General features: G+C 41.6%; 1 protein-coding gene across 5 annotated transcripts in view; it reads left to right on the top strand.

Annotated features, from left to right (window-relative positions):
* Positions 1-10,360, top strand: part of LOC126539437 (mutS protein homolog 5-like) — a 31,729-nt gene extending 21,369 nt beyond the window's left edge. For 2 of the 5 annotated variants that reach the window (XM_055075388.2, XM_050186266.3), the window contains 6 exons: positions 2,368-2,517; positions 4,639-4,713; positions 6,895-7,032; positions 8,248-8,385; positions 9,602-9,675; positions 9,777-10,360. In XM_055075388.2, coding sequence (XP_054931363.1) covers positions 2,368-2,517; positions 4,639-4,713; positions 6,895-7,032; positions 8,248-8,385; positions 9,602-9,675; positions 9,777-9,873 — 672 coding nt within the window. In that variant the 3' untranslated portion in view covers positions 9,874-10,360. Of the gene's footprint in view, positions 1-2,367; positions 2,518-4,638; positions 4,714-6,894; positions 7,033-8,247; positions 8,386-9,601; positions 9,676-9,776 lie in introns of those variants that run through there. The other 3 variants (XM_050186268.3, XM_055075390.2, XM_055075389.2) reach the window with 3 other exon arrangements.
* The last annotated feature ends 3,847 nt before the right edge of the window (positions 10,361-14,207 follow it).

The raw sequence follows: 14,207 nt of genomic DNA, 5'->3' as shown, positions 1-14,207 counted from the left end.
TAGTTTTTGAAGGTTAGTTTGTGTAGTAGACCCCTATAGCAGTGGTCTATATTAATTCATATGAGATCAGACTAAAGCATAATGCAGTAACAACTTTGTTGTTTGTGGCAAAATATCTCTATAACATGACATGAAACCTACGGCTTGATAAGATTTCAATGCTATATGGTTTTGTGGTCATTCTATTGCATATTTTCCGGGAATATTACCCTGAGTGAGTTATATGACATTATGCATTCAATTTTCTGTGAACTATAAAATAAAGAACCAAGTTCACTGCACTTTTTATTTCGGGGTAAGAAAGTATTGCCTTAGGTTTATCGAAATTAACTGTAAGTGAATTTTCATGCAACCTTCTAGCTTCATTTCATGAATTTCATGCAACCAAACTTCTTTCTGTACTAGCCAAATGTTTGCATTAATTGTTAGATCTCTGCCAGAATCTCCAGAAAGGAGCAAGGTTGTATTGCCAGCATAAATTATAAAACTAGAATTAGAGTTCATGCAAACAATGTCATTAATATTTAGTGTGTACAATAGTGGGAATAGAATGCTCCCTTCCTCGAGGTAAGCCTCATAAAACATTTTGCATTGTTGACTTGTATTTATTCAATTGTACAAATTGCTGCATGCATGACGAGTAAGACGTCATTGAAAGTAACATGTCGCCTCTTTTGCGTAATACGCGAGTTTTTTGAACAAAATGTGATGTTTTGTGCAGTCAGATGCCTTCATAATATCTGGAAATGTCCCTGCTACCATGTGCTTGTGCTCGAAATTACTTATTATATATTCTTTTTGGTGTAGCAGTGCCAGTTTTGTTGATTGGTTCTTCTGATGCCATACTGAGAGTCGGCAATAGCACTTTGTTTGTCTAAAAACCTTTCGAATCATTTTAGAATTAGCTTTTCGACAAATTTTGTGAATGCTGGGAGAATGCTAATAGGCCTATAATTACCTAAGATGCTCTTATTACCTTTTTTTTTTATGAATAGCCACAATTCTTGCTATTCGCATTTTTTTGTGAAAAAGTGGCAGTTTCTATGCATTATTAATATATTCGAGAGGTGCCAAAATGGCATGAATGACATGCTTAACCAAATGTACCTGTATTTTGTCTGCATTGCATGGGGGGCTATTCTTCAATTCTAGGAGTGCTGAAACAACTTTTCCAATGTGGTGATAGGTTCTAAAAACAGGACAGCTATTGATTGATATGATTCATATTTGAAAATTTTGGTATTCACACAGCCCTACCTAAATTGGTTTTAAGTGAGTAGTAGTAGTGCATCAAAAGCAAAAGCACTGATGAAAGTTAGGATATTTAAAATGTGTTGCATAAATCTTGAAGCACTTTCCATTGAAGCTGTGCTGCAAGTTTGAATAATATACCTATGCGAAGTGTTTCAGTAAAATTAGTTGGAAGGTAGATGGCTGGGTGTTTGCTCTCGGTGTCAGTATGTCATCGTGTAGTGGGCTCACTTCTTCCATTGTTTTACCCTGTGCTTTGTGTCAGCCATATTTTTTCAAGTGGCTGGACGTGGTCTCCAAGTATGCTATATGAGAAATAGTTGATGTTTTCATAAGCAACGTCCTTGTAAAGAGTTCTCACATGGATGCCACATTCTGTAAACTTAATGAAACTTTCTCAAAAAGGGACCTTTTCCAAAACTTGACATATTTGCACCTGACAGTTCGGTAATATAGCATAAATTTCAACACATTGCCTCTGCGCACTAAGCATTGTCGTCGGCCATGGGTTGTAAGGAAACTTAATCTCACCTTGACAAAGACTAGAAGCCGATTCCACTGTTTGGGAGATGATTCTACCCTGAAACTTCTCCTGCAACATGCAATGGGATGGTACAAATTGCCACAAACCAGTGCATACTCAGCTGTAATTTGTGTAATACATTGTCAACTGGTTAAAAAATGTCATGTGAAAGACAAACATGTGGCGTGTAAAATGCCGTTCAAATTATGTTGCTGCTTCTGCTGGATGTCACAGCAATATCACGCGTGAGATGGCCAAGCATAAATGTGCTGAAGCTGCAGTCTGTTGTCGTGGCTGTGATTTAAATGAGATCTTTAAGAAAAAAGAAGAGATACTGTGATATCAGTGCATGAAGAGACTATCTACAATGTATAGTTTGTACAGGCCTGGGGAACACTTGTTTGGTGCAAGTTATGTGCAAGAAAATATCGTATGTTGTCCTTGCGCCCTAGAAATATCATGCTTACTATGTGTCAAGGTCAAAGGCCAGACAGAATGCTTGCATGACATTAATGAGCTTCTTGACTTGTACAGTATAACAGTGCTCAGTACACGAGAGTCCATAAGGCTTCGATATCTGTATCTTTTCACAGGTTGCTTTGATAGTTTACATGGCTCACATCGGAAGCTTTGTCCCGGCGGAGTCCGCACAGATTGGCGCTGTGGATTGCATTCTCACTTGCATGTACTTCGAGGAGTCACTGCTGCATGGGTTGTCATCCTTTGGGATGCAACTCAATCAGGTACACGGTGCAGCCAGCGCTTTTAACCAGGGTGGAAAACTCAGTGGAAGAAATTGTTGGGCTTGTTGACGTGTTTTAAGGACAAGTCAAAAGGTGTTTGAAATAACGCCCACCTGTGTGACAGATTTGGTTAGTCACAAATGTTTCTGTTAGGCAAGTCTGGTACTGCCTTGGTACCATACCTACTAGTACGGAATCGTTGCCAGACATACCAGATGTTATGGTCTTGTAACTCATACAGCAGATAACAACAGGTGCTCTCATGTTTGTGGGGAAGGATTGTAAGATTGTGAAGCAAGGAAAGGGAAGTGTGGTTTAGCAAAGCAGAGAATTTGAGGAAGTAACAAGATCATTGCTAGCATAAGCATAACTGCAGTTGGCAAAGGACTGGGCAATTAGTAATAGATCTCTAGAAGATGTCTTCGTCCAGCAATGAGCTCTAAACAAGGTGGTGACATCTGGCAAATGGGTTCCTAAGGCTGAATGTATGCACAGTCGGCTTCCGTTAATTTGATCCTGATGGGACCGACAAAATTGATCGAATGATCCGACGGGTCAAATTAAACACAATGCAGAAAGAAATGCCAAAATGCACTGCTGACTCACTTGGCAGTATTTGCCTGATTCTAACGTGACCCTGACTCAAATGCGAGCCCACTTTCTATGGGTCCAAAGTAATAACGCAATGTAGAAAGGACAATGAAGCTAGCAAAAAAAAAAAGTTGAAATTTGATGTGCACCTGATTTTTAAAGCCAGCTTCGCCGCAATACAGGCGTGTTAAGTGCTAAATCACACGAATGCCTCGAAGGGGGTTTTGGTTTCGTGTCCAATTGCACCACGCAGGCAATTCTTGGTCCAACTTGCTTGATAAGAAAGAAAGGTACACGTTAGATTCGAGTAAATACCTTAATGAGACATTGTGAGCTATGGTTATTGCTTGAAAAGCTTCCCAGGGCAGGCCGAAAATAGGCGTTTTCGACGGGAGACGACGTGTGTTCAATGTTCAATGCATTCACTATCCGCGTAAGATCCACCGCGACAGACGCTACCACTAAATGAGTCACTATTTGGTTACCATATGGGTCAAGCACATGCATGCCGATGGGTCATGTTCGAATTCTCTGACGGAGGCCAATTTTAGGATCGAAATAACGAAAGTTTGGGCCCATCAAAATGCACAGGCAGCAGCCGGGACCTTTGGTCGGGATCAAATTAATTGAAAAAAATTGAATGAACCGTAGTCGATTTGATGGAAGTCTAGTGTATACTTCTCTGGGCTTAGTATTGTAGGTAGCAATTACAATTCCACTCAAACTTTTGAGAGCATTTTGTTTGAAGAATAAGGCAACACATTCATCAGCCAGACAGCCACTACTGCAAAATGGAGGGTTTAGGCACTGTTCATTTGAAAGCCGTCTGCCAAGTTCACTGCTTTATCGTCTGCGCTCACCGCTTGACGAACCAAGTCTCTCTCTCTCTCTCTGTCTGTGTGTGTGTGTGTGGGCACGCGTGCGTGCGTGTGTGCATGCATGCATATGTACACACTACCTTCCACCCGATACAGATTTGTGCTGGCATCTGCAGCCTAAGCCATCTCTGATGCCTTCCTTTTTCAAGCAGGTGTGAACAAACTACCACTTGTAAACATGTTTGTAAAGAAGCATTTCTGACTCAGAACTTTTTAGCAAATCACTCCACCAACTTTGTCTCAGATTCTGCTGATATGCACTGATATGAGCACTGCTAATACATTCTTGAATCTCGTGATTTAGGCTGATATTGCGCAGCAAAGGGTGCTTTTCACTTATATGGCAATTAACTTACCATTGTAGTTGTACACATGTACAACTGCAAAATTAACATTTGCCCCTTGCATTACGCCACACTGTGCACATTCGATTTTTTTTTTTTTTTTTTTTTTTTAACCCTTAGATTGGTTCACGGTAACCAACCTGAAGCAATCTGAAAGCCCTTAGCTTCTGCATTTGTCTGCTCCTATTCTGAACATAAATGATACTGTGCACCCCTTCCCCCACTTTACTTGTTTGCTCTCTTAGGCTCAGAGTAATATATGCATGGACATTCTTTTTTTTTTTTTTTTCTGCTCGAATTACTCTTAGATGTCCCACATCTTCCAAGAAAGAAGTGGGAAGTCACTTGTCATTATGGATGAATATGGCAAGGGGACCAAAGTGGTAAGTGACATTTGAAGCAGTACTGTAGATTATAGTGCAGGTATCATGATTCATGAAACCTCAAAGGCAAAACTAATAGAGAAAAACCAATTGAGCTCTTGACTTTGCCTCCCTAACAGTCGGCCGTAATAATGTGACAGTTCTCTGTGGACTGGCCCTGAAAAGCAAATCCCCCAAAATTTCTAAACTCGTTATTTATGATTACATTCCATTGGTTTCTGCCATGCTCCAACTCAATTTGCGCCAATGTGGAGTTCTCTAGAGTTTGGAAACAGAGAAGAGTTGCCCTAGCTGAACATGCTAGCTGCTCCCAGAGTGATCAGTGTAGCCACATGATTGAGTTTCTGTCGGATCTCGATTGCACTCCCAGAGTGGTGCTGCGAGAGCCTTCGAACACTCCGAGTGCTCTGAATGAACCATATGAATGTGTTTCGAGAGCTCAGTTTCAACAGCCGAATGTGCACAGCACCGTGGGTCAGTGTAAGTCAGTGTAATTCTGCCACATCCTATTTTATTTTTATGTTGGTATAGTCAAACTCGGTAGTTATCTTGAACAGGCTGGTGCACTAAAAATAGATACTATATCATGTAATTCACTATACCCAAACATGCCTGTGATGAACTTAAACTTTTGTAATGCATGTTTTAATACACATTTGCTATCTCTAGGGGAAAAAAAGGAGCCAGGAAGGAATCTACTTATTCAAAGCAAAACTGTACAGGCAGTAATTTTTGCCTGTGCCTGAAAGTGTTCCTCGGCCTCACTAAGAATTGTATTCTCAATGTGTGGGATTGTGTAGACATGCTCCAGTTCACTTGGTTCAATGTCTATTGAGCACTGGTGCAGCACCTCCACTGCAATATTGCATGTTGAAGGGTCGGGCGAGGGGCTCCACACCTGGCCGCAGATGCCCCGAGTTCAATGTGTACCTAGTTTGTTATAAGGGCATTACTATGCATGAGTATCAGTAAATTTTGCATGTTCTACAGAAGAATATTTTGTTATATTTGTGTTTTACTCTAGATGCATAAACATCTTGTGGGCAGGTGAGTGTAAAGCTGCCAGTGTTGTTCCCGTGATGACGTGACGTGAAATTACTATGCATGTTCCACCAAGAAGTAGTGGAAAGCACAAAGGAGAAGAGCTGGCATATGCACCATTATTTGAGATTATATTTATTTAGGCTGGTTGGTGGCTTCAGTGCAATGACAGAACATGAGCAAAGGAGTACACGTACATACCAAGAGCTAACAGCCGTCGGGTGTACTTTCTTATCCATGCTTTATGTACGTAGCAAAAGTGCATACAGAACAGGTAAGAGAAACAGAATTGTGAATCTGTAAAGTCATGTGACAAATGGACAGTGGCAGTGTCAACATATAAAGCTTTCTTCTTTTTTTTTTTTCCTTTTGCAGCGTGGCATTCTCACACAATCGTCACCATTCTGCAAAATTATGTGTTTCCCATACCTCTCGTTCTTCTTACTTTTTATATACTATAGTTTTATAATGCTTAACTGCTCTAGCACACTTGACCCTTCTATAATGTGGCACTTAAGTTACTGTTAGTTCGCCTGCTTACTTCAATCAGAAAAATCTTTCCTTGAAATTCTTCTTTTCTTTCTTCTGTGTTTGCATTTGGGAGGAATTGTTCTTTCTACACATTTATGCTAGCAAAAAACATTACTTTCATGGCCAGAAATACAGGCCATAATGTGCACAAGATGCCTAGAGCTCTCTCTTGGTGGTTGTCCACTTGGTGCTGCGTAACTGAATGGACATCCAGTAATTACCAATTTGGATTTCTTTGATATGTGAAAATGACCTATATGGGAGCATATTTTGCAAATTTTGGCTATGTTGTAGTAAATCTCTAGATTCCTGTGCAGATTTTTTAAATCAACAAGCTGCGTACAAATTGCATAGCTGAAGTTTGCCAATGATATTTCTCAATAGGTCGTTTTCATTTATTCATCAAATTGTGATTCATGCCTATGCTTATTTGGGAATATACAATTTTTTTAAACTGTGATATCCATTCAGTTACGCTGGACTGAGCGGACATCCATTGAAAGAAGGTGTTAGGCATCTCATGTGCCTCATGTCCTGCATTTCTGGGGATGGCTTGATCAGCATAGGTGTGTAGCTAGAACGCATTGTTACACACCTTCATCATTGCAGGCCAATGGCATTGGACTTCTGGTTGGCACGATCCAAACCTTCATTAACGACCCGCCCACTTGTCCCCACACCGTGCTGGCCACCCACTTTCACACACTACACAACCACCTCCCAGCCACACCACACATCATGTATCTGGTGAGTTGGTCATGTCATACAGTGGGAGTAAGTGCTTGCACCATTACATGGAAATCGGTGCATTTGCAACACCAATACGTTGTTGAAGGGTAAACTAATTAGTTTGGCTATCAATCTGCAAAATTTCAGGGACCCAAGTGTGCAAACACTGGCCACACAGTAACAGAAGTTTTTGTAGGAAAAATAAGAAGTGCTTAAAGCACACTAAGTGGCACAGGAAGATCAAGATTATCACAAGCAATAATTGTTTTACATGTAAGGCACTAGATATATAACAGTTAACAACACGAGGGCGCACACGATGTGCTTATGTCCGCATACTTGTGTGCCCGTGGACATGCATTTGTATACACTATTCAGTTCACCCTTGGTATAAAATCCTTACGGAAGTCGCACATGTGTGTTTCCATAATGCATTCATTTTACTCCGTACTCGTTTTTTTCCACACCAAATACAGTATGCTTCTTGTTGATAATGGTGCTGCACCATCGTTGCAACTACTGCTGTCTGAACTTGGGTGGATGTTAAAAAAAGAGTTGACAATAATTTGGACTTAATGTTTGTTCTAGGAAGCATCCTAATATTTCTTTCTTGCTTGTACTTTCCCTTTCATGTGTTCGAAAAATAATTCCATATGTTTGCTTGCCCTTGCCTGGTCTTTTGTGTGTAGACATTTCTGACTTCCAGAAATTGCTTGTTTATGCTCAACGATAGTGGACCATGCTCGTATACAACCATAAAGCTGTTTGTGATGCAGTCACCACCAGGTGTATGCAAGGAAAAATTGTAATCCACGCATTATATAACAGCATGAAACTACAAAGGAAACCTTATATGGGCTTCTTATAAAGAAATCTTCATAGTCAAACAAAAATTTGTCTAGCCCTCCTGATCAAACTCGGAACCAGCGCCTTTCCGACGTGATCGCTCTACCATACGAGCTAACCAGAAGGCTAGCAGAGCGCGGAGCAAGGCCGAATTACTCGGCAGCTTGAAGCAGAGGGACACTTAATATGGCGCATTATTTCCATGGAAGCAGAACTGATTCTCCAACTATGAAGCTTTATTTCTGAGGAATCCATATTGGGTTTCCTTTGTAGCTTTGTGCTCAAGTTGGGTGGATGATAATTTTTCCTTTTGTGAACCTTCCTCCACCTTGTGGGCTTCTGTAGAACTGATCTTCCACAACCAGGTGTGCTTCACAATCTGTGCAGACCTTTGAAAGCATTCGCCATGAAGGTGAACTGGTGTACTTGTATCAGCTCAAGGAAGGCCGTGCTAGCAGCAGCTATGCCAGCTTGGTCGGCCAAGCAGCAGGTCTCTCAAACGACATTGTTCGACGACAGCAGCAGGTGAGGAGCAACCCTGCGTTTCGATATGTCCATGTTTCAGTTTGTACGAACAAAGCTTGGTATAGATGAAGGGTTACTCAAGGTAAAATCTGCGAGTAGGGTTACCACCTGGCCGGATTTTCTCTTACGGCGCTGGCTGCCGGTACTGCCCCCTTACTGGCACACTATTTGCCTGTTTTCTGGTTCTCGCTAAGTAGGCACATTATAAGCTGCATCGCAAGCAAACAACTGAATCATCACAAGCAGATTCATTCAAAGTTTTTTGAAGGTGTACTGATAGGAAATTTTTGTCTTGTTTTTATTGCTTTATTGCATAGCTGTCAACACAGTAATGATGCTGTGAAGCCTCAATTTCCTGAGAGTGCAACAAATGTTCACATTACCTTTTAATGTGAACATTGCAAAACATGCATGAGGAGCAGCACAGTTTAGGATGTGAAAATAGAGACTCACCACGTTGTTGAAATTTGTTGCAGCGGTCTTGTGATATCAATACCATTGGTGCATACATCCACACTATGGCTGTGCTGCGAAAAGCTGAGTCCATTCAGCAATCTACAATACTTGAGGGTATAGCGTGTCCCCCGTGCATTTTCAAATGACAGCGCTCAGCAATGCAGTCATTATAGTATAGCCTTCTAACGCCACATCGGGCAGACTGGCGGGTTCTTGAGCTGTTTGTGGTACCACATGACCGCCACCTTCATTTTTGATGCCATGGTGAGTCTCCTTTTTGACATCCTGAGTCGCACTGCACTCTATGCACATTTGGAATATCTTTTCTTCTTCTTTTTTTTTTCCCCTTTTTTTTTTTGCATCGATGTCTGGCCAGTGCAACGTATCAGCCATTTTTGCCCATCATTGTGAAGGGAATGTTGCAGCTAGAGTGCATTTATTTCTAGTTAGGTGTTCCCGTTAAAAGGTTCATACTCTACACTCAAGATGGGCATGTTCATTTGCAGTGTCACTGTGGTAAGACTGCTTGGCTGATTGGTGCACATCAAAGTAACAAAAAAAAAAGAGATAGATGCCTGAACTTAATGAAATGGAACGCAACGAATTATTGTCCAGCAAAGGTTGCCTCAGAAGCTCTGGAAGTGAGCAGGCATATCCGCATAGCCGAAATTTGTTTTTTATACTGCCAGGCCAGTAACATTGAACAAAAATATATGGCTCCTTGAACAGGAATACCCAGATTCCTTCAATTTCCCCGCAGATCATGCAGGCATTCAGTTCAAAGAGAAAGTTGCTACCCCAGCTGATGAATCGGAAGGAGCCCGTGTGGAACAAGTTGGTGAAACATCATCAGTTTTGTGTTGCATCTTAGTAGTGAAAACGACTCACTACAACCTGTGCCTGTCTCTATCTCATCTTTCTCATCTTATATGCAGGGCATTGCCTTTGCTCCAGATGCTCTTAGATGCTGACCTCTCTACTCAAGAAGGAGCTGAAGAGCTCCTCAAAAATATGGCCACAGCTCTCAATTGACTGGGAGTTCAATGAGACCTGCATATCCTTCGGAAGCGTGTAGCCATGGCCTTTGACAAGATGCAGAGTAGCATCATGTTTGTTAGTGTTGGCAACTGCATGACGGATGTTTTTGTGGTTGCAGTATGCTCGTGAAAAAGGTTTAGAAGGTGTTTTTGAATATGACATGGGGAACTGCTTTACTTTCTCTTTTCTCTTTTAATGCCTATCGGACAATAATCCTTCATTGTATTGGGACAGTAGTGTTCGGGCCATTTGCATGTGCTTTATGACATATACAGGTGGTCCTTACCTATTATTGCCCCTACATGATGTCACTTAGAAGGAATGCGCACTATAAAATCAGTATGTCTTTCTTATTTTTTTCTTTCTTTTTTTTCCAGGCCAACAACTCTCATTCAATAAAGTCTGCTGCACAGCAAACAGTGCTGGCATAGTATGTAATATTTTAACTGCTTTGTACATGATAAATGAAGTCTCAATGAGATTGTGTCTTTTATTTAAGGGCAATGTTGAGGTTCTTCATTTAACTGGAAAGTACTGATAGCCTTGCCTAAACTATAATAGCAGATTTCTTTTATGGAATGCGAATACGGTCAAATCTCATTATAACGAAGTCGCGTCGTACAGGAAAATACCTTTGTTATGTCTTATATTCTTTATAAGCAGATATGCCAATGTCTGTAAAAACAAAATCGCAATCAAGTCCATGTGTAAGAAATGCAACTGGGGGTGCCTCTGATGCAACTGGGGTGTGAGCAAAGGGTCTCCTGTGGATTTTGGTGACTCGTTGACATCATGCCATGCTGATTCGAGGAAAGAGAACAGCAGTAAATTATGTACATGTGCTCTGCACTGCTACAAATACACAATCATGTGATTGGTGTTATCACGTGGATCGGCACGTTGTTTTGCCAGCTGCGTGCGGTCCAACCAAGCCAATCCGCTGGCCAAAACTTGCACACTGCCGACAGACCTGTTCGTGCTTTTAGACACGGAGGGAACCACATGTGGACCCATACTCTGCTACTACAGCCGTCAGTCTAACCTGTGTGCCTGTTCCGTTGCTCAATTGCCAATAAGGCCTATGAGTATGAACATATTGGCGGCGAGCTTCCCGCGATGGCTTGTGCCATTCCGCCGGCTGTACTACTTGGGCTGCTAGGCTTAACCAGCGTCGCTTTGTTGGCAACCACAGTTGTGGTTTTGTGCCAGACGAAGTGCCAGCAACTTTTTTTTCACGGCCACTATGTTTGTGGCAACGCAAACTTTGCTCAAAGGATTGTGCGGTGTCTGAAATTTCAGTTATTGCCATCATACAGCGTGACCATCTTCAAGTTTTCCGGTATTTTTATAGGTCACCCGTTTCAAAATAACATAATTTTTGTCATTGAGCTGGATTATTCAGAGTAGTGGACATCACTTGCACGAGAAATTGAAACACATATTTTACCAAATATAACAAATATTAACTAATTAACTTCCTAATTAATTACTATCCAGTACATGTTGCAATTTACAAATTGTAGTTGGCGAGTTGGCAAGGCATATCCACTTGAAATTAATTTTCAGAATGATGCCAGTTTGGAGATATGCGCCATGAAACTTGCCATAAAAATGCACTGTTGTTACACTTACTCTTTTTAAAATGCCCTTTTATGCATTGAAGCACAAAAGTAACTAAAATGCCCATGTATTTTGTCCCACACTTTCGGAAATAATATCTCAAAACTGGTGTCATGCTGGAGATTCATTTTAGGTGGATACGTCCTACAAACTGACTTGCTACAGTTCGTAAATTGCAATATGTGCCGTAAAGCAATTAAGGAGTTAATTAGTGAATGTTTGTAAATTAGTTGAATATGCATTTCAATTTCTTGTGCTAGTGATGTCCGCCCCTTCTAATAATCCAGTCAAGGACAAGAATTATGCTATCTGCCACAGGCAATTTTTTTAAATGACGAAGAACCTGTGTACACGCTTGTGGTGCTGAAAGACGTGGAGGCTACCTGGATGAATAACTACTTAACAAAACCTGAGGAGCATTCCTTGATATAGCTTTCAGTATATGTATTTGTGATTGCAGCATACTAGATAGGCAGAGTGGAGCAGCACTGGGGGTTACATTTTGCAGCTATGTATTCAACTACTGCATTGTGTTGGGTGTTCTCGTTGGTGGGAAAAAAAAGAAACCCATCCCATATGCTTTGATGACAGTGATATATATCACTACCAAAGCCTTCACAACTGTTGCTAAAGACAAAATAGTCATTGCGCTAATACATGGTCCGATCGTAAAAAGCATCACATGATATTGCTACTGGTGCTGCATCTTGTCTACATTTACTGTAGTCTGTAAACAGTTATGTTAACATGGAGAGGCTATGAGGCCAAAGACCGATTGGAAAATATCATACTAGTCCTAAAGCTAACTGCTGTGAATAATGGACATTTTAATATGTAATTAGCTATTTGTACCTTTTGTTTCTTAATATTTCCTAATTGTCTGTCACAAACATCTTTTTTCAAGTGTCTCTGCAGTAAAAGTTTAGAATTCAGAGTTGCCCATTATAGTTGCTTAGTGGTTATGGCGTTGGGTTGCTAAGCACGAGGTTGCGCGATCTAATCCCGGCCACAGCGGCCCCATTTCAATTGGGCTGAAATGCGAAAACACCCGTGTGCTTAGATTTAGGTGCACGTTAAAGAATCCCAGGGGGTCCAAATTTCTTTAGTCCCTCACTACAGCGTGCCTCATAATCAGTTCGTGGTGTCGGCGTGTAAAACCCCATGATTTAATTTTTTTTAATTCAGAGCTTGTAAGTGATGCAACTGTGCATGTTTTTTGTACTGTAGCCATCATTGTGCTTGGGCTGAGCTGTCTTCTACTCTAGCAAGCTATCTGGGTTTGCTGGAGTGTCCCTTCGCACGTTCAATGTTCATCTTTGCCTTGGCCTACTTAATCACCAACCTTATTACTTGGTCAGTACTGATCATGCAATAAATTATAGCTTTGTTGCTCAGCCCAACACTCACCAAAAATTAGTTTTTCGTGTATTACTCACTCTGCTCACTCATCCCAGCCTGTGTGCAGCTTGGAGAATCTGCACATTGCTTTGTTGTAAAGAAAAAAAAAAATGGAACCAAATTGAGTTGCCACACAAGCCACGACCACCACTGAGTGGCCATAGGAACAGTGAAATTTGGTAGTCACAAATATGTTTACAAATGCATAGCATTGAATCTGTATTTAGAGTGTGGTCATCAATCTCAATAGTTTGAACCACTAGCCCGGTCGCAGCATTCCTTGGTCATTTGGAACGTCTTGCTGCATGGATTGTCACCCATACACTCTCTGACAGTGCGACCTAGAGCACTCCATCGAATTCTTTGCAGTCGATGAAGCCAACACTCCTAATAAAGGCATGTAGGGTTGTCGCACAGGTTGCCCAGAACGTCGAGTTCACTTCGTTGCTTCGAAATTTTCCACACATCGAACTCGGCAAATGTAATGTACCCGCTTCATTAAATTGAAGCTTCACTGTATCCGCAAAGCAGAAACAAACCATGGCGACATTTCTATTATTTCCTTTGTCTGCGTACTTCATGCTGCTTCACCGGTCGTTCTAATGCCTGCTGAGCTAAACAGCAGCTCACCCTGGCATGCTCGCTGTTCTAGAAAGGGTGGATAATGCCAAGGTCATTCCGCGCCGGGCCAAACCCATTGTAGGAAGAACCGAAGAGAGTGAGTTGTGGCACCTGCGTCGGACCGGCACGCAAAATTTGTGCATCAGTAGGCACTACTCTGTTGTCATATAACGCGCAAAACAAGTAGAGAAGGCATAAGAATGAGCGACAGCTTGGGAGAACAGCTCTAAGAAAAGTTTCCACTGTTCAGTGAAATTTGTTTATTTTATTTTGTCCCCAAACAATAAGAATCATCTTCCGTGTCGTGTGTGTCGTTCCTTTATTTAGCACTGCATGACCGGTACTCGCAAGCCAAGGACGGCATGCACGTCATCATGCATCCAGGAATCCAGCCACCTGGGTTCAGAAAATGCAGCGCGATCGTACTAGTGACAAAGTATAGTTCTGCCCTTCGCCTGATACTGCAAGAGGCTTTTAGTTCTCTCATGCGCATTAATCGCATCTTTGACATGGTCGCATCCAAATCCGGCGTTGTTCGAAGTCTGAGGACAAGCACGCAAGCAGAACGTATGACTCGCTCTTGGAGGATGAAACGGCAGAGGCGAAACCACGCGAGTATAGCAAACGACCGATTTCACCTGTACCAATGCTGCCGCGAGAAGCGGGGACGCGCCGGCGGAACGAATGTC

This window comes from Dermacentor andersoni, chromosome 11 (genome assembly GCF_023375885.2).
Source record: "Dermacentor andersoni chromosome 11, qqDerAnde1_hic_scaffold, whole genome shotgun sequence".
NCBI classification, from domain to species: Eukaryota; Metazoa; Arthropoda; class Arachnida; order Ixodida; family Ixodidae; genus Dermacentor; species Dermacentor andersoni.
The sequence above is the reverse complement of the archived record's forward strand: the minus strand, read 5'-3'. Positions and strand labels throughout refer to the sequence as shown.